The sequence below is a fragment of the Lytechinus variegatus genome, chromosome 1 (assembly GCF_018143015.1).
Source record: "Lytechinus variegatus isolate NC3 chromosome 1, Lvar_3.0, whole genome shotgun sequence".
Taxonomy (NCBI): domain Eukaryota; kingdom Metazoa; phylum Echinodermata; class Echinoidea; order Temnopleuroida; family Toxopneustidae; genus Lytechinus; species Lytechinus variegatus.
In genome coordinates this window covers 89,786,506-89,806,971 of record NC_054740.1, presented here as the reverse complement: position 1 = coordinate 89,806,971, position 20,466 = coordinate 89,786,506, and the positions used below count along the sequence as shown (strand labels likewise).

Genomic DNA, 20,466 nt, shown 5'->3' with positions numbered 1-20,466 from the left:
TCTATTCATTGGTATCAATGAATCACACACTAATGTTCACTAAAACCGAGGAGGGATAATCGATCAAATCAGATTTCCAAACTTTTTTTGAGGAGTTTATATTGAACGCACACAGCTCTCAGCATGCTCAGAATTAACTTTATGTATGCTGACATTGTGCAAACTGAATGAAAGGTAATTTCAAATTCAAAGCACAAATTTATTATTCTTCCACTATGAAACATCATTAAAAAAAAATCATCACTCCTGTATAAAATAAGATTCTTACCATACATTTCTATGTATAGACTTTATTTCAATGGTGACACATTACATGGATGTGTTCAAATAAACTTTGTACAAATATTTTTAATTCATAATATCTATGTTGCACAAAACGAATTTCATCCATTATTATAAACACAATTGAAGAATGATCTAATACACTTTAGATACTGGTATATAAAATGTACTAAATGTATAAATCTATACAAAAATAAAAACTTGATGTAAAAAATGTGCGCTTTATCTTTCATCTTCATTGTACATTAAGTCCATTCGAACTTTTCTTTTCATTCTAGCACTTCCATTTACAGATTCGCAATTATAACAAAAATATATTATATCACATTTTCCTAATTATGTACAGTGATTTTCATGCAGAATAAGTAGTTTATCTCGATACTAAAAGACATTTTTTTTTATTATTGATATCATTTATCTATTTATTCATTTATTTTGTGGGGGGATTACGAGCCAGAAAACAAACACGATAGGCCTAACTACTGTAGATATAAACATATTTTGCGATGTAATACTGAGTGTATTACTGCTATGTACAGGTGTCAATGATTATCATACCTTATTTCAAATCTATACATGTTTACAATAATGTACGATTACGACTACTGTATCTTTTTTCTTTCCTCCTTAAAAGGGAAATGTAATATTTGAAAAAAAATCTACAAAGAAAATCCTCAGTGTGACAATTTAACGTTTAGATCTTTTTTGTTATTATTATTTGTCGTTTACACGGCGCTTTTTCCATAAGGCCTAAAGCGCTTACAATGAAAATGCTAAAAATAGATAATATAATGCTAAAAGTATGAAACAACAAACTAGGGCTAATCATGAATATCATGAATCATGAATATTCTTATTCAAAAACATATCTCTCCCAATTTCCTACGTTTTAGGAAAATTAATTAGTTTTACTACCAGGGGCCCGTTTCATTAAGAGTTGCAACTGTTGTAACTTTGCCATTATGGTAACTACCATGGTAACCTTCATTTTGATTGGCTGCTGAGCCCTGTTGCCATGGTAGTTGCCATAATAGCAAAGTTATAACAGTTGTAACTCTTTATGAAATGGCCTCTAATGATTAAACAATGTGAATGATTCTACTAGTTCTTCAAAGTGTACCTAGCATTTATTTACCAAACCACCTTACCCTAACTTCCACCCACACTTACACACCATCCCACACACATACAAGCATCCTAACACACAAAAGATAGACAAATGGCTTAATTACAATTCATTTACTCCGCGATTAGTACTTTGCGATCAAAATATGTTAGATAATTGTTGTTAGAAGTCAAACATCTTTAACACAACTAAGCGCAAAATAATTCATAAATGCAATATGAAAATATGCCATGATAAATGATATACATGTATGTGATATCAAGTATCAATGCGCAGTTGAGTATATGCACAGAGTAACTGCCCTATATAAATGGAAATAGTTTTATGATCGACTGGATCCGTAAAAAAATATGTATTGAACAAGTCGGATGAATAGTTTGATCACTGGAATCAAATACCTTGTACAAGGATAACGACACGATATCATCTATGCATCCATGAGCAAATACAGCTTTCTTGGTGTTGGACACAGAGAATTTTCCAAGTTACTAGAAATAAAACAGTAGGGCTTATCGATCTAAATCTTTTTACAATGCTTTTTAGTAAAAAAATGAAAGCTTCTTACTCATGGACATTTTTTTCATTTTCACACCTTAAATGGGAATACACCTTTGAGGTTGTGATGATGATACTTGAAATTTGTGTTGGACATAAATATTGGCAAAGACTCTTATTTGCTTTACAAAATGTCAAATCATCAAATTATATATTATGTTTCGAATAAGTCATACAAAATAGAGAAAGTAACATCAATACAAAGAAATTACAAAATTAAAACAGATCATTCCAACAAATATGTACAAGATTCAAAACATTGTACTAAATTTGTGTTATCACTTTTATAGGTCCCTGGTTTGCCCCCCTCTTCTCAATCTACGCCTGAAGGAACCAACAAAACAGGCCAAACAATATAAATGTACATATATGATTTGTTTGATACAAAATACTACATAGCCGCTCATAAAGTTGTTAATGTAACTTACATTGTTGGTCTGAATGTTAGTGTTTCAAATACGCAATAGCTCTGAGGATAACATTTCATGGCGTAGTGGTGGTGAAGGGACGATACGGGAAGTTTGTAATTTTCAAATGATATTTTATTCATGTATATGATTCTTGGATTATAATGTTTCGACTTCCAGCTTCTTTGATTACCCTTTAAACTATCAGCTGGACTCACATTGGAATAATAACTTAATATAAATACCTACATAATGGAGGCGTTCGGTCTCACGCTTGCTGCTCTCGCATATCTGGGCCACAAGTACTGACAAAACCCACTCCAGCTTCAAACCCTTTAGTTACCTTACTTAAAACGTATCACTACATACCAGTCCATAACGTTTTCACAACACCGGGACAAGATTCACCGCAATAGAAGTTATCTTGAATCAAGGCTAATCTTGCACTTTTTAAAACCAAGGATTGTGGTCCACGATGATCCTTATGCGATACATGATATATTTAATTGGGATACTAGCTTTAAAGAAAAAACAAATTCTTCCAAAACAACCTCTATAGGAAGCAGCATAAATACTGCATAGATTGCATAGAATATATTGTTTAAATAAACTATCTCTAGATTTCTTTAAAACATGGGCGTGTATTGGGTAAACGCCCATGACAAATGATTTCGCAAGACCTTTACTGATTGAGTCAGAAATGAAAATTACAAAATTACACCTCAATAATCGACAATTTAAAGAAATCTCATTTCATAAACACAAACCCCAAAACCTTTTACAAATATCCTGAAAGAGTATAGCTTGTCAGATACAATTTGCATGGTTATTTATTTCAAAATGGTAATTGTTTGATAAGCACTGTTCTCATTTAATGTAATTAAGTAAACGGGTATTGTGCAATGAGGTTTACTGCTATTCATTTACATTTATGACGTAATGGATATTTTGATTAATCATGTTAATTTCCGCCATGCCTAACTCTGAAACGAGTCAATTTGTAAATCACCCAAAAGAATACGTTGCGAACATCAAATATACCACAAACAAGTGATATTAAACCGTTTGCACGATTTGGGAGGAGTTACTCTTTCATAAAATACAAAACTGCTATTTCATATCAAACAATACATATATGTATATATATATATGTATTCAGTTGATAATCTTATAACTTCCAAATCAGTAAGTCCATAGAATGGATGTTGTATATAAAAAGTTTTTGTTTTGAACAGTCGTCTTTTCTTCAATCAATAATTTCATTAACACTGGATTAAATGGATGGGAAAATTAATGTAACACTTCTTGGAATGTACCTATGGCTATCCCACAATAATCTTACCACAGACTCTTATTTTGGTGACACGACATTTATTCCTGCGACAATTGCTTCGGTCTTAATATCGTCTAAGATGTAGGGTTAGGTTTTCAATAGGATTTTATCTTAGGTTTAGGGTATAGTGTTAAACCCTGGGTTGAAGTTGGTCATTCGATGAGTGTGTGGAATTAAGAGCGGAACGATTGTCGCCGGAGCAAATGTCATTTTAAGCCTGATGACTCTTACATGTATTTTACTGTATTGCAATAGTTTTTCACCACTTTGTAGAGAACTACAAGTGCGCTATCACTATAGATTAGCAATGGTATAGCGACCTCCTACTCCTCAGGTGACGAAATTTAAGAAAGCGAATCTTATTTGGAGTGACAAACATCAAAGAGTTTTGGCTCAAAAAAATCTTCCGGCGTGTGAATAGGTTGTGAAATCTGTAGATAAATACGGATAGAGACTGGGATAGAAACCTCCATCAAATGAACAGCTAAAGGAAATATCCAAATGTTATCCATGATCAACCGCCATTTCTGTGAAAAAAAGATTAATAAAGGATGCATAATCTCTACTAGTACGCTTTTAACATTTTATAATTGAAAGCATGGAAAGTGTTATGTCTTTGTCGTGTTTGGCAAATGTTTTCTTATTTATCCTTCAAGGAAGGTAAGTCCCTTTGTCATGTTTGCGTTTAAAAATGGAATTTCAAATGACAGAGTTTTTGCAACCGCAACGCAGAACGCTTTGGGGCAACATAGAGAATATATTGCCAAATGTCCTTCATGAGAATAAAGTCTTTGTCGACGATTAGTGAATCGAAATAGCAGTTTCGTCTTGGACTCTGGACAAACGACATATTTTCAAGTTTTCGTCAGCTCTGAAACCTAGGACGAAACTGCTGTTCTGGTTCACCAATTTTCGACGAAGACCTCAAAGCTAGATATGACTTGCATTTTCAATTCATTTCCAATGTTTTATTATTCGTTTTTCGTAGCGGTGAGAAAACTCTGTATTTTCTTGAAAACAAGACAAAGTACATTAATGGTACATCAGATATAGGCCTGCACCCTCCTCCCCGCCCCTCGTTAGTTACAGCGGTCCCTGTAGTCATGGACTCGAAATTTCGTGAATTGTTCATCACATCTGTGCTTAGCATCCTGAATCCACAAATTTATACACATTTAGTGTAGTTTAAAGTAGTCCCAGTGGGGCCAGTGACCTTGAACCTTGAATTACGATTGTTTGTAAAATGATGATAAAGATTTCGGTGATATGTTTCAACTTACCCCACTTGCGTCTCGTTACGAACAGTATCGAGTAAGTTTTGACAGGTCGATAATTGATCTTCACTTGCGCAAAAATCGAATATAGCACACGTAATGCCTAGCATCAAGGTATCTTGAATACAATCTGAAAGGAAAACGAAAACAAATAGATATACCGAAAACAGGGGAAAATGGGGAGAAGATGTAAGAAGCCTGGTTAGAGTATCTAAGTGCAAGCTGAATATGTCGATCTGGAAGGGAACTTTTTAAGTTCTGAATTAGTACGGAATTACGAAGTTATGTCGGTAAAGTGTCTACCTTTCGAACCAAAGGTGACGGGATCGAGTCATCCCTGGGCGGATGACTAAAACCTGCGTGGTGTGTAAACGTCTCTCCACTGCTCCATATAATCATGCAGGCTATGTTCCAGTGGGGAAAAAACTCTTCGTCCCTCGGAATGGACGTTAAATAGAGGCCCTGTGTACAGGATAGTCATCACCTTTGCACGAAAAGAACCCACATCACTATTCGTATAAGAGGGGAAAACCGGGGTGTAGTGGTCCACCTGCTATGACGTGCCCAATCAGTTATATCGGGAGGATAGACCTGCGGGTCATAGTGTTCAGTTTGTTTTTCACCTCCCAAGCACAGGTGACGCCAAACAAATTACTACTACTACAAATGATAAATATTATGATAATGTATCTCACTAAAAGAGCAAGATGTACGGGAAACTCGATGTATGAGAAAAGTACTCATAACTATCGCCACAGATTTCACAGAAGCCACTGTTTAGTCGCCTTAAACAGAAGATGCAGACAATACAGTTGGCACATAGATATATAGGGGCTTGCCGTAGAAAGAAAATGCGGAAATTGTATTTCATTGTTCAAGAGGACCCCAAGACCAAACTACTTTTCGCTTAAACTCAACCATTCGAGATGGACATATTGTTATTATCATTATACTTATTATTATTATTACTATTATTATTATCATCATCATTAGTGGTAGTATAATCATCATCACCTATAGGGGGCCTATGGCCATTACTGTCATTAATAACTTACAACAAATTGTATATTGTTATGTAATCAAATCAATATTACTCTGTTAATGTTAACATAATTATTTAAGCGTCCACTGTAACACTATTTCACAACGTCTAAATAAAAATAAAATAATAAAAAGTAATAAAAGAAAATGGAGCAGTGTAATTTAATTTTCACATTCTCCAGATATTCGTATATTCGCCGTTGTGACTGTATATGGAAAGAGGTGAAAACAAATAAATCCAGTCGAACGAGTGACTAGCCACACTAAAATATGACTTAAACCCACAGCAATCATAAAACAAAATTTTGACTATACCTAGAGTGTACATTCAAATAACTGGGCTGGGAATACTATACCAACGTCACTGACAGCAGACCGATGGGTCTGGAGTCAGTTACGTTGGTATGACTTTCGCAACGGTTACTTACTACTTCTCTGATCACAGTACTGCTTCATTTTATTATCCCAACAAAGACCAGCTGCTCCGCAAAAGAACTTGTCCTCGCTGCAAGCTGTAGCAAATGACAGAATGTGGAAGGATATTTCAGTATCGTAAGTTTAATGAAACCACTGATATATGGCGAAATTGTTAAAAAAAATATGGGGAGGGGGATTATCATCGAATGAAATTTCCAGTTCTGATACATTATGTCCACTCCAACATAAACTTGATTTAAATGAAAAAAAGAAAGATAAAATATACTTAATACTGAAAATTCATCAAAATCGGATGTCCAATTAGAAAATTAATACATTTGAAATTTTCCTTTATTTTCAGAAATCAGTTATAATATGCACAACGTAGTGATGTGCAAATGGAATGATGTCATTGACTAGTTTGGTTGTTATTGTTTTGCACATTCGCCAATAAGGAGATTCTTCATTCTCCTAAGTCCATGGTTGAGCAGTGATAATTCAACATGTTTATGGAGGCAATTTAACATGTTCAATATTCTATGCCAACGTTGATAACTTTTTACTGTTTGCGTGGCTATACATTTTGAAAATTATATACCGAAATGTTTGTTATGAGGACAAAAATTCAAATATTTCGTATTTCTCATAATAGTGAGTGGCTGACGTCATCGTTTCCTTCATTTACCGAATCAGTGTGCACATATTGTTTGGGAAGCTGTTTTGTGAAAAGCAAAAATGTCAAAATATCACACTTTTCTTGATTTACAAATGATTTTCGCTGTCTATACACAAATCAACTTTTTGTTGCGGTGGACTTGCACTTTTAAAGAGATAAATGCAGTAAGAATAATTGAAACAATTATACTAATAAGCTCGTTTGTTCTTTTGATACTATTTTCAATTCCTTACTGCAATTTTGCTCATCTTTTCCGTCATCACAGTCGAATACCTCATCACAAACATAGTGCCCATGTATACATCGGTTGTCACATGCAAACTGGTGTGATGCACAATCTGAGTGGAAATAATAGAAAACGAATGACAATGATAGTTAAGAAGATACTTATTACTGATATTATAATAATAATCACGAATATTATAAGGAAAATACTGACACTTATTCTAACTTCCGCCATTTGCGTGATATAGTTTAGGGTAATTCCATACCTTTAAATCCACCATCGCAGTTTGCTTTAAAAACACCGTACGAGACTGAACGTAGCTAGCTAGTATAGTAGAAGCAGCAGCGGCAATAGTAAACGAAGCAATAGTAGAAATGACAATGGTAGTGGAGAAAATCGTTGGTGATGGTGGCGCAGCACTAGTATCATATATAAATTCTACAAATCAATAAATGATACATGACCATAATGCATGTACTTACCGCATCCTTCTTCATCCTCTCCATTCTCACAATCTTTATAACCATCACATAACCACGAGTGCTGTATCCTTATTCCTTCTGGACATGCGTAGTGGGTCTCAGGGTTATAGTCTAGTAAATGTAAAATTAGAGTTTTTTCACAATCAAAGAAAAGACAAGAATGTTTAAAATAGCAAGAAACACCTTAACAAATTATCATAACATAATCAAATTATAGAGTAGGTCTATCAGACCCTATGTTAGTACTTGCATAATGATTAATGTTTTTGAGTGCAACGGACAGAATACTTCACGAGGTGAAAGACAAAATAATTTATTCTATGAGGCGTAGCCATTGCGCGAATGGATTTTTTTTTAAAGGACACCTAAAATACCAAAAAATGTCCCTCTAATATAGGACTGAATTAATTCTAAAATGTGGTAGGATTCTCAAATAAATGTTCAGGAGTAGAAAGCTCATTTCATGATGTAACTTACATGAAAATTTCATCGGTCGCGCTTTAGTGGTTTTGAATACACTTTCTGTTACGTAACAGTGGTGCATTTTAGCCCATTCTGAGTTTTCAGCATTGATGCATTTCTGCATTGTCTATGGCACGTTAACCCCCATTTTTACACCTAGGATCTGAGCAGGGACATTTTCGTAGTCATATCCAGGCTCATCAAAACATAAACAGAAGGACAAGAAACGTACAAAAATTAGTTCGTTTGATGATTGTTAAGGGGAATCAGTGCACCAACTTGAAAGAAAATGTGAATGATGGATGAGTAAAATAAACTGAAAAAAAGGAGAATCCACAAGTTAATCACCCTTTGCGAAAAGAAACTTTACCAGAGAAAATTTTGACTTTTTTTCTTTAAAAAGTTGCATTGAATTAACTTGACCTCAACTTATATCAACTTTCCGTTCCCGTAGCAAATGCGAAAACTCAATAGTGAATGGGCAAATCGAAAACTCGGTCGGTATTATATTTTTTATCATTGCAAGTACTCACGACAAATATCGTTGCTCTCGTCATGCATATTACTGCAGTCATGAAAGCCGTCACAAACAGCCGTTTCTGATACAAGCTGACCGTCCGAACAGTTGAAATACGCTAAAGGTACACCAAAATGAAAAAAAAGCCAAACAAATTCAAACAAACAATTTTGAATCATACTGGTATTAAACAAGTGACTACTTGTGATTACCACCACTGAAATTTTGTATTAATACTGTTACAATTATTTTCGTTATCATTACTATTATTATCATAATCTCACTTTCAACACGCCCATGTTCCACATTACACGAATCGTTGAAGTTTGGGCCGTACTTTTGGTAGAAAAGTTAGGTGGATACTGGATATTGTCCACTTTCTCAAATCATGTATAATCAAGTAAACAAAACAAGAAACTCACTTCTTTACAAAATATGAATTAATGGTAATGTTACGGTATATCAGTCCCAGAATCTGATCCTTACAGTCATCTCGATGAGACCCATAAATCTACTTACAGCAATCCCTTTCGTCGCTGCCATCACCACACGTGTCAATGCTGTCACATCGAAATTGATCCAAGATACAACGCCTGTTATCACACTGAAATTGGCGCTCTGTACATTCTTTATTGGGGGGGGGGGTGATAGAACAGGAGTTAGCTCGGCATTAGAAAAAAAAAATCTCTAAGCTTAAAACATTCTATAATATAAATAAGGCTTTCACACTTGATCAATGTATTGATTAAATATGATCATTGATAAAAAAAATCGTAATTAACTTTTTTTGTCAAAACAACTGGATAACAAGAAAACATTTTGTAAACTACACTCTAAAAAAGGATTGGTCAAAATGACCAATCTGTTGGTTAGGTGTCCGACAGATAAAATTGGTCAAAAGCAACCAAATTATTGGTTCAAATCGACCAAAATTTTGGTTGATATTGACCAATCTTATCGGTCGGACACATATCAACCAACAGATTGGTCATTTTGACCAATCCGTTTTAAGAGTGTACTAAAAGAAAACGTATACCACTCTTGCCATGCTTTTATGCTAAACATGTTTACATCATTTTAAAAAAACGGCTGCCATAGCTGAGGTATCTAAATTAGCAAGGGCGACATACCATAACCCTGTGGGAGCAGGTATTGGCGGATGCGATTGTAAGTTTGATATATACGAATTTCACCAAGGAATTCATAGCTTTGAATCATAGACATAACATCGATGTTTATATATTCCATCGCCAGTTTGTGGGGAGACTAAAAAATAAAGAATGATGTTTCTTGCGTAAATATATTTTAACGTAAAACTTCCTCTACATCAGAAGACTTAAATATAGCGCTTATCTATGAAGATCAGACTGATTATTGGTCTGAAGTCGTCTTATGAATTCCAACAAAATCACGTTAATCATTTTAATTTACGTAATTACCTTACAGCCACAGCTAGGGCTTATTTAATAGTTTTAGGTGTTTTATAGCCTTTAGTTGTTAAAAATACTCTAAAATACTTGTTTTTATTCTATAACTGAAAACAATTTGTAACATTTTGTTATTATGCGCTGGATAAATGGTCTTTCAAAATATTTTTTTTTACTTGACATCACATAATACTAAAATATCGTTTTGATATTCTTACCACATTCTGTTTCATCCGACATGTCCAAACAATCCACAAATCCGTCACACATCCATTCCAGTGGAATCGATCCATTTCCATTTTTGCAGTCAAAATCAACTGAGGCAGGTCAATGGAAAAATACATTACATTATTTCCTTTCCGTTGTGAAAAAAATATTAATTTCATTACCTGTAAATCAGGAAAAAATATAAACCTTTGTAAGAACAAACCTCCTGACACAGCGTGACGTCACGTAATACTGTTAGACGGGGGAACATGAATAAAACTAACAATGTTGTACTCCGTAGCTTATATAGTTCCCATTTATCATTTTCACTCTCAGACCCGGTCTGGGCCTTTTAATATCGGAGAAATTAAAGAAATGATGGCAAAGTTGACTCAGGCGGTAAAGCGTCTGCCTGTCGAACGGGCGGAACAAAGGTCGTGGGTTCGAGTTTATCCCGGACCGATGACTGAAGCCTACGTTGTGTGTAAACGCCTCTCCCTATTCAATAGATGCATGATATGTTACAGGGGAAAAAATTCCGTCCCTCCGATAGGACGTTGAATGGAGGCCCCGTGTAGAGCAGAATCACCACCTTCCCACGTTCCGAACTCTTTCCACTAACCTCGGTGTAGTGGTCCACCTGCACTCTCACAATCAGTTTTATCGGGAGGAGAGACCTACTGTTCATGGTAATTAAGTTCGCTTTTCGCCTTTCAGGCACAGGTGACGCCAATCAAATAATAATAATAACCAAACAATGTAACATTTTATTCCAGATTAAAATTCTATCCCTCTAAAATGTGCAGTGTATATGCAGTGTGTATAAAAATAACGGGACAGTTTTGAAAAGTCTATCAAAATTCTGCTTTAAATTATGATGTCTATATTTTGTTGTTAATAGATGATCTTAAGTCCTATCTTTTAAATGCCATATCAGTTTCGTTCATGCTTGAGCGAACATGGAAAATTTTTTTGAGGGGTTAAAAAAAGGCTTGCGCCAAATGTCAGAAAAGGAGAAAAACTGATTATCAGATTTCTTGCTAACCAGCAAAAGACCTTTGACCCCATCATCCTCATGGATACACACGTAGTATTACCAAAGAATCATATGTGCCAAGTATAATAATTTTGTTGTTTTTGCCTGCTCTATTTCCCGAGAAACAACCTGTCGTTGTTTCTTATAAATTTGCGGCCCTCTTCACTTCTTGTGTTTCTCCACTTACGCTCTCGGCGTCTCCTACGACACTTAGCTGCATGAATTTCCTCGGTCATCCATGGACTTGAAGGTTTGATGATAATATTGCTAGTCTTTTTGGGTGCTAGCTTGTCGAGAAGAATGTTTAGAGAAAGATTATACCTGTCGATAGACGAAGAGAGGTTGCTATTCTAAATATCAATGGACTCCAGATCGGATTGTTCTCTGTTCAGCGATTGTAGAGGGCGAGTTGTAACAGTCCTACGAGGAGACAGTTTCTTCAAATCAAGCTTACAGTGGACAGCATGATGGTCAGACAGTCCCAGGATACACATGAGAAACTATAGTGGTCGACTCCCGGGTAATAAGCAAGTCCAGTGTATGGCCATGAAAGTGAGCCCCTTCTTGTACGAGCTGCTTCATTCCATATGAAGAAAGTATGTTTACAAACTACTTAGCACATACATCGTTCCAAACATCGACCCATATATTGAAGTCTCCTGTCAGGATAAGCTCAGATGGTTCCAGAACAAGTGAGTCAAATAGGGCCGCAAATTCCTCAAGGAATAGACTGTAAGGTATTCGTTGTCTTTGCTCTTCCACTACTCCCATACGATAGATGACAAGGAGAACAAGGGAACGCAACTGGCATGACACACGAGCTCGATAAAATTCAAAAGACTTGAAATTGAGGTACAGCGTCTAACTTGACTGACAGTTCAGATTTGTACAACGATCCTACACCACCTGCACCTTTCCCTTGTCGAATCGTATGATTGAAGGTGGATCCTTCAGGTGTACAGTTTCCAATAATAACATAATAATCCTTCAACCAGGTCTCAGTCAGTGCAACAATGTCAAAATTATTATCAGTTATAAATTCATTTTTCCTCATTACCAGGTCCCTCGGAGATGACCTTAAGCCGTTGGTCCCATGGTTGCTTGCTCACCGGCATTCGCGCTTTCTTAGCAATCGGGTAAAAGCCTCGGTATAACATGGCGAAGCGCCCAACTATATCGGTAACCTTATTTCTTACTGACCTAGCATTCAATGTGCACATGTTTGCCAAGAGTCTGGTAGGTACTATTGATATTAAGTTTCTTGAGTCAGACCCACAACATGTCCTCGGCGTGTTGGTTTCACAGAACATATACCATAGTCCTGTAGTTTTGTATATGTACCTAGTGGTATCCTGAGCTCTGCACACTTAGATTTGAATAGACAATAGGACTTCTATGGTGTAAGTAATAGCAGGCATTATTACAATAGTAGCTATAATGGTCGACAGACTCGCAACAATCACTAAGCAAGCGCTAGCCATAGCTCTGCATTCATGTTCTAGTCACACAATAGAAGAGAAACACAATAGCTATTGTCATCAATGCTGCTGTGTATCGAGTAGTGTAATGGTTGACAATTGGCTCATACATGAACATGGTGCAAAACACAAGTTCATCAGTACTCGTTCAATAGTTGTCAGTCCATCACAAATAAGAACTAGCAGGATCCTGGAGTAAAACAAAAGAGACTGCTAATAAATTCAGAATACTTTTCTTTAAACAATCAGAAGGAATTAAACAAAATCACAGAGCTCAATTCCAGATGCGACCTCCTGGCGCCACTCGTATCTATGAACATGATTGATTCAGGAATAAAGAAATCGGAGCGAGTTGAACGAAAACTTCAAAAAGGATGGACATGACCTCATAATATTTGACCTTTAGACCCCTAGACGACCTTTGACCTCACCATCTTCATGGACAGGTATGTAAAATAATATCATCCAATGATAAAATTTGCCAAGTATGAACATAATTGATGTAGAAATAAAGAAAAGAGAAGAAATGGAATAAAAATCAGCAAAAAGTCTGATCAATATTGTCTAATTTTGTGGCATTTGGCGCAAGCCTTTTTTAACCCTCACAAAAACGTCTTGTGTTCGCTCAAGCATGAAACTAATCTAAAACAGCATTAGAAAGATAAGACATCAGAGCACCTATCAATATAAAAATATAGACATAATTTAAAACAAAATGTTGAGACTTTTCTAAATGGTGCATACTTTAGGAGAAGTTAGCATTGCATATTTTACTGAGCCTGCTAATCATTATAAACGAATGTAATCTTTGACATTGATATCGTCTCTAATTCATGAATAATATATCTTTGTATCATTATAAATAACCATGTCTTCATTACGTACAATATTATTTGACATTTGAGAGTAAATTAGTGGTAAGCAATATGTTCTAAATATAATCGAAAAGTATACATACTGGGTGGTAAAGCAGTTTCGTTGTATATGACGTGCCAGAAGTCTGAGACGGCAGACACATTTGTGAAATAACTAACTTCGCCGCATTTGGGACCAGATGAAACGAGACCTATTAGGTGCCACGATTCTGATAAAGTATCTTCACAAACTAACGGACTTCCACTGTCGCCCTGAAGGTAAACAAGGAAAAGCAAAAACAAACAAAACAAAAACAAGAAAGTAGAAGAGAATAGTGAGAAAGGGAAGCAGCTGTAGTAATTGCTCCTATGTTCATGATACTGGCTGATCCAGGTGCCCCCCCCCCCTCATTAAATGAATCATGATCAAATATATATATATATATATATATTTATTTATTTTTTTTTTTTTACTGGAAAGCGTTATTCCTGACAGTTCCCCCCTGTTTTTTTCAATCCTGGACCCACCCCTGACTGATGATGTTGATTTTTGGGTTAGATTTGCAACTGAATCTGTAAAAGGTCTCGTAGAGAATGAGACATCTACATTTTGTTTTCGGCAAACTGGAACCAAGTTTCATTTCCAACCACACATAGCTTGTAATGTTACTCTGTGGTAGTTATCATGTTGAATACTAAAGGGTTAACGTAATTGCGAGCGAGTTGAGAGAGGAAACCGGCAAAACTTTGAATATTTTCTAAATTATGTATAATTTATATTTGTTTGGTAGTCTGACAAAGCCCTTTGTTGACCTATTATAAAGCAAAAGAGTGTCGATGTGTCTTCCGATAAACTAATGAACATAATAAAATCGGCCCATCTTTCAGAAAATTTTGATGCAAATGCGGTGTTGAAAATATACTTAACCAAAAAAAATCCCCTCTTCTGAGAAGATATAAAAAAAAAACAACCAATATACATCTCTGAACCAGAAGGGTTTTGAAGTTCTTATTGTAGCCTGTGCATGTGGATAATTTAATAAGCCGCTCTTTGAGTGGAAATTGAGGGCAACCTCTATTCCAAATGCAGGTTAATTGTTATTCTTCACCATCCATCACAACACACAATCTCCACACATGTGCTCTTTTTCTAATATGTTCATGGTTGGACGAGCACACTTTAAAAATGAAGCAAGGAATTATAAGTTTTATATGGTTTAAATGTATTTTTATTTACTAATGATTTCTCAATATCTATTGACTTTAATGTTAAAAAATAAGTGGCAGATATAGGATTTGAAATGGGGGGGGGGGGGGGGGCTCCAATTTATTGGGCGGGGCATTATAACATGTAAATAAGTATTTTTATTTTATTTTAAAGTGGGTGCTCGTTTAAACCCATGCGGCGATACGCCACTGGAACTTGTAACCCTGTAACTGTACACAGTTCTTTGAGTGACTCTTGTGACTCTTACAAATCTTCAATTTAACTTTGATCTCTGATCGGTCATGCATTATAACATGTAAATAAGTATTTTTATTTTATTTTAAAGTGGGTGCTCGTTTAAACCCATGCGGCGATACGCCACTGGAACTTGTAACCCTGTAACTGTACACAGTTCTTTGAGTGACTCTTGTGACTCTTACAAATCTTCAATTTAACTTTGATCTCTGATCGCTCATGCATTAATCATTTAACCCTTTTTTCATGGAGATTGGCCATGGGTGGAGAAAAAAACACCTGCTATATTATACATCTGAAAATTATTCCGTTCAAAAGTGAGAGCATTTGTTGAAGCAGGCATTCGTTTTGTTTAGTAGAGACGAATTTAATAGGACAAACAGAAAATATCCACTCCATTTCCACTTTCGTGGTGAAGAAGGTGACTTCGATCCTTTACTCTCCACATGAACAAAACAGTAAGTCATTTCATTACATTATGCAGTACAACGCAAACGTGCTGCAGGAATTTAATTTAATCAACAAAAATGGGATATGGAAAGCATCTATGAAATTTTTGTTACTCCTCAATTTTATTATCATTACTGTTGTAATATCATCGTTACTATCATCATCCTCCTCCTCATCTTCATCATGAACATCACCATTTTATTATATCTTACCCGACATGGTACGCTAATGTGTGCCAAGAGTTGCCTATTATCCTCGTAACCTGCGCAAAGCCGTTGTGGTGTTATCTGTAGCTCTTGTTTTCGGCTGATTCTTGAGGCCCACTCAAAGCATTCTTTGGGTTTAATCAGGGGGATCTCAGCATAAACTAATTCAGTGTTTTCGTCAAAAGGAGATTCTGTCGAAGAAAGCAAAATAAAGAATCACTTCTACAAAATTGTCGGTCAGATTCTTCTTTCAGTGAAACAACATCGGGTATTGGGTGTATGCATTCATTTATTTTACACAAGAGAGTTCCTTATGTACATAATACTATTAATGAATCCATGTGTGCACATGTCCATATGTGTATAATATGAGGGTGCATATTTATATGTATATATACATGTCTGCATATCTCGCAACCATCGCATAATCTCCCATAGTAATTCCAGTGTTGTGTTAGAATCTGATTTAAGACGCAATATTCATCCATCGACATCTGCAATGGGATGTAAGTTCATGTTCGTCTTTGATATCAACGTCACTTGTTACTTTGTCATTAGTGTCAGTAGTGAGATATAAGTGCATTCATCCCTGGTGCTGACGTCAGGAGGGGGTATGACTAGATTTTATTTGCCGATGATGTCAGCGGTGGGATACAACCTCATTCAATCCATGGTACTGATGAAAGCAGTGGGATATAACCTCATTCAGTCTCTGGTTCTGATGTCATCAGTGAAATACAACCTCATTCAGTCCATGGTACGGATGTCAGCAGTGAGATCCAACCTTATTCAGTCCATGGTAATGATGTCTTCAGTGGAATAATCTCATTCAGTCCATGGTTCTGATGTCAGCAGTGGGATACAACCTCATTCAGTCCTTGGTACTGATGAAATAAGTGGGATACAACCTCATTCAGTATCTGGCTCTGATGTCATCAAGGGAATTCAACCTCATTCAGTCTCTGATGTTAGCAGTGGAATACAACCTCATTCATTCCATGGTACTGATGTCAGCAGTGGGATACAACCTCATTCATTCCATGGTTCTGGTGTCAGCAGTGAGATACAACCTCATTCAGTCCATGGTAATGATGTCAGCAGTGAGATACAACCTCATTCATTCCATGGTTCTGGTGTCAGCAGTGAGATACAACCTCATTCATTCCATGGTTCTGGTGTCAGCAGTGAGATACAACCTCATTCAGTCCATGGTACTGATGTTAGCAGTGAGATACAACCTCATTCAGTCCATGGTACTGATGTTAGCAGTGAGATACAACCTCATTCAGTCCATGGTACTGATGAAATAATTGGGATACAACCTCATACAGTATCTGGTACTGATTTCATCACTGGAATACAACTTCATACAGTATCTGGTACTGATGTCACCAGTGGAAGACAACCTAATTCAGTCTCTGGTTCTGATGTCATCAGTGGAATACAACCTCATTCAGTCTCTGGTAATGATATCAGCAATGGCCTACAACCTCATTCCAGCAGAAGCCAAGGGGGTAAACATCAATACTCTTGTATTGAAATCAACATGGGATAGTCTATAACTTCATCTTGGATATTGACGTCAGAAGAAAGATGATATCATGTCCTTATTCCAATATTGATGTTATGATGTTATGATTCCATTATATATTGACAACATACCTATTGAACAAATATTGAACGAAGACCGACTTCTGAATTCTGATATTATTTTTATTTCAAAAATATGAATGATTATTTGCGAGGTGTGATACAATGCCGTTTACGATTTACAGAATAACATGGATATAAACTTCTTTTATGGATAACTTTAGATGATTTTTGTGATACAAAATAGATATATTGATGCCAAATGTTCTATGAAAGTTCATTTCATCAATAATTCTATATAATCTCGTCACCCTGATACATATAACACTTACCTCTTCGAGCGGTAAAGCCCCAACCAGCGACTATGCACTTTTTCCCCGGATCATACAAATCTGAATTTAGAAGAGATTCCAAACAAATAGTCCTCACATGATCAGTTATTTCAAACGGCCTGTCAAGCTTTAACAATATCATATCGTAGTTGAATAGCACTGATTCTTTTGAATACCCTGGATGAACAATAAATCTTATAACAGATCGCTCCTGGGTTCCTTCGTCGTAGGTTTCCCGATGAATCGAGCCTGCAACTACCGTGATGTCAGCAGCTTGTGCTCTCCGTGATTTGTCAAAGAGAGTCCTGAAAAAATATGAAAGAATATATACTTTTCAGCATTTTTTACCTCCAACCTTCAAAAAGGGGGACAATATCAGATCAAAATAAATACAAAACAAATAAAAGTGATCAGAAACTGCGTGTAGAGATGAAGTTAATTAAATGGTCATTTAAATGGGGAGTCTCTCTTATCTAACCTTGATATGAACTAAGCGTATACGATAGTAGGAAGTTATCGAAGGATGAAGGTGAATAGCATGGGATCATTTTACGATTGATTTCCATGAATAGACGTTATTTCAGATGGAGACTTCTGTTTTTACTAATACACTCTGATTTCTAGGCACAGTTAGTCTAAACATTGAGCAGGTCAATAACAAAGTGAAATATAATCTTATGCGAATAACGCAGCAAATATATCATCCACTTGTTGATTAAAGTGCCAATCAGAATCTGTGTATGTAGACGCATGGTAACTTGTGTAGCTTTATAATATTTCATAACCTTACTTACACACAATGTGCAGCTGTGAATACCCACTGAGGATCAACAATAACACCGCCACACACATATCCGTCGTTTTCCCTGATGAAAACTTGCCACGGCCATTGACCTATCTCCGAGGCCCGCCCATGTACCACACGTCTGTGCCTCGTAGTAAAGCCAGGCCGAGTCCCACAATTCAGCTGGTTAGGTAGGGTGGTCGAAGGTGGAACGTGACTACTGTGATCTGGTGTAGACACTGGAGATGAGGAGGATAAAGATGAAGAGTCTGAGTCTGTTTCGAAACCTGAATGGGATAGTTGCAGAGAGAAATGGTCAAGATGGCATCATTATTTCACAACATTTCTCTCGCATTAAAATTGTTTTTCTTCAACCCTAACGGGACAAATTTGTTATTCCTTACATTATTATGTTAGGAAGGTAACCAAACCATCGAAATTCATCTGACGTCGTGTTTTGTTGTTTACAGTATACTTAAGATGAAATAGAAAGTTCATTTGCATACAAGTTGGTTTTGTTTTGTTTGGGCTATTTTTTTAATGGGGGTATACAAAAGGAATGATGCAGGTACCTGAGCCCTGGTACGGACTGCAATAGACAGGTATCATACAATCTCGACGTACGTGCCAGTTTATAGCGATTCCTATACCAAGGTGATTCCTATACCAGTGTGATTCATGTACATGTATGTATTCGACTTGTTCCCGCCAATTAGGAAATAAAAACTGTTGTCCTTCATCTTGACATTTAACTCCCTGTTGGGTGTGATCTTTTTATCGACATTAAACAACAAAAAATATTAAATATGATTCTTTTTTATAAGGTTTCAGCTTTTTGTAACAGGAATGCAAATTATGGAGAATAATGTCTAGTTAAGCGATATAAGTTATGTAAGGAAGCGCTGTTTTCAAGACGTCCTAATTTATGCCATACAAAGTGGTGAACCAATCAAACACTGCCTTTCCCAAACTGACACAACCCACGCTACCCTGTCGGTTGAATTGTGTCCTGGAAAGAGGTCTAAAACTACAGGGTGGAGTTGATAGTGTATTTTCTTCCGATGATATAATGTCTGCAGTGCTAATTGGTAATCGAAATAGGATGGCCCTTGGACGCCTTTTCAATTGGACACGATGTGTCTCTCATCGACCCTGGATATTTTGTAGATACCGTTTCTACCTTTAATTTTTTCCCATTTTGATCAAGAAACGTTATATATCTTAACAAGTTAGTATGGATTTGCCTTAATATGAATCTCGGATTAGAGATTTGACTTACCAGGATGGTAAACACCTGCGATCAAGCCCACAATCAGCAAGACGACAACTACAAAGAAAATGGCGGCCATAACCATGTATTTGTTCTTCTTGAACCTGCGTTGCCTGAATACGACAACGTGACGTTTAGCGATGCCATTGACGCCATTGGGAACCACTTGATCATGAACAAGATAGGCACCGTCGACGGTTTGAGAGTCGACAGTTGAGGATGGTCGGTGGTAGTTAACTGTCAAGTTTATCATCTTGTCTAGCTGGTATAGCGCCTCCGAAGATGAATTCGTCAACACGATCTCCTTTCCTCTCTCCTTTTGTCTTGGCTGCCAGACGGCACAACCTGTGAAAGGGAATAGCAATGGTATTTACATGTTGGGAATTTTGAATTACTTTCAGACCCTTCAAATAACCAACCTCATTATGACACAAAGTGAAGTAAATTTCAAGAAAATGTGCAGATAATGATTACAAACTATGTACATCGTGGAATGGCCGTATGCTGGTGTACTTATCAACATTAACTGAAAAATAATCCATGTTACCAAAACCCTAAAACCACAACAAGAG

General features: G+C 36.3%; 1 protein-coding gene across 1 annotated transcript; it reads right to left on the bottom strand.

The window, feature by feature from the left end:
- Nucleotides 1-1,287: 1,287 nt before the first annotated feature.
- Nucleotides 1,288-20,233, bottom strand: LOC121427929. The gene is made up of 13 exons (XM_041624508.1): nt 19,904-20,233; nt 18,635-18,911; nt 17,841-18,145; nt 15,925-16,109; nt 13,905-14,073; nt 10,444-10,542; nt 9,318-9,425; nt 8,815-8,916; nt 7,820-7,930; nt 7,345-7,449; nt 6,447-6,530; nt 4,984-5,107; nt 1,288-4,230 (listed from the first exon to the last, which is right to left on the bottom strand). Exons 1-13 carry the CDS (start codon nt 20,145-20,147, stop codon nt 4,218-4,220), a joined length of 1,926 nt encoding a protein of 641 aa, XP_041480442.1. The 5' UTR covers nt 20,148-20,233; the 3' UTR covers nt 1,288-4,217.
- Nucleotides 20,234-20,466: the final 233 nt, after the last annotated feature.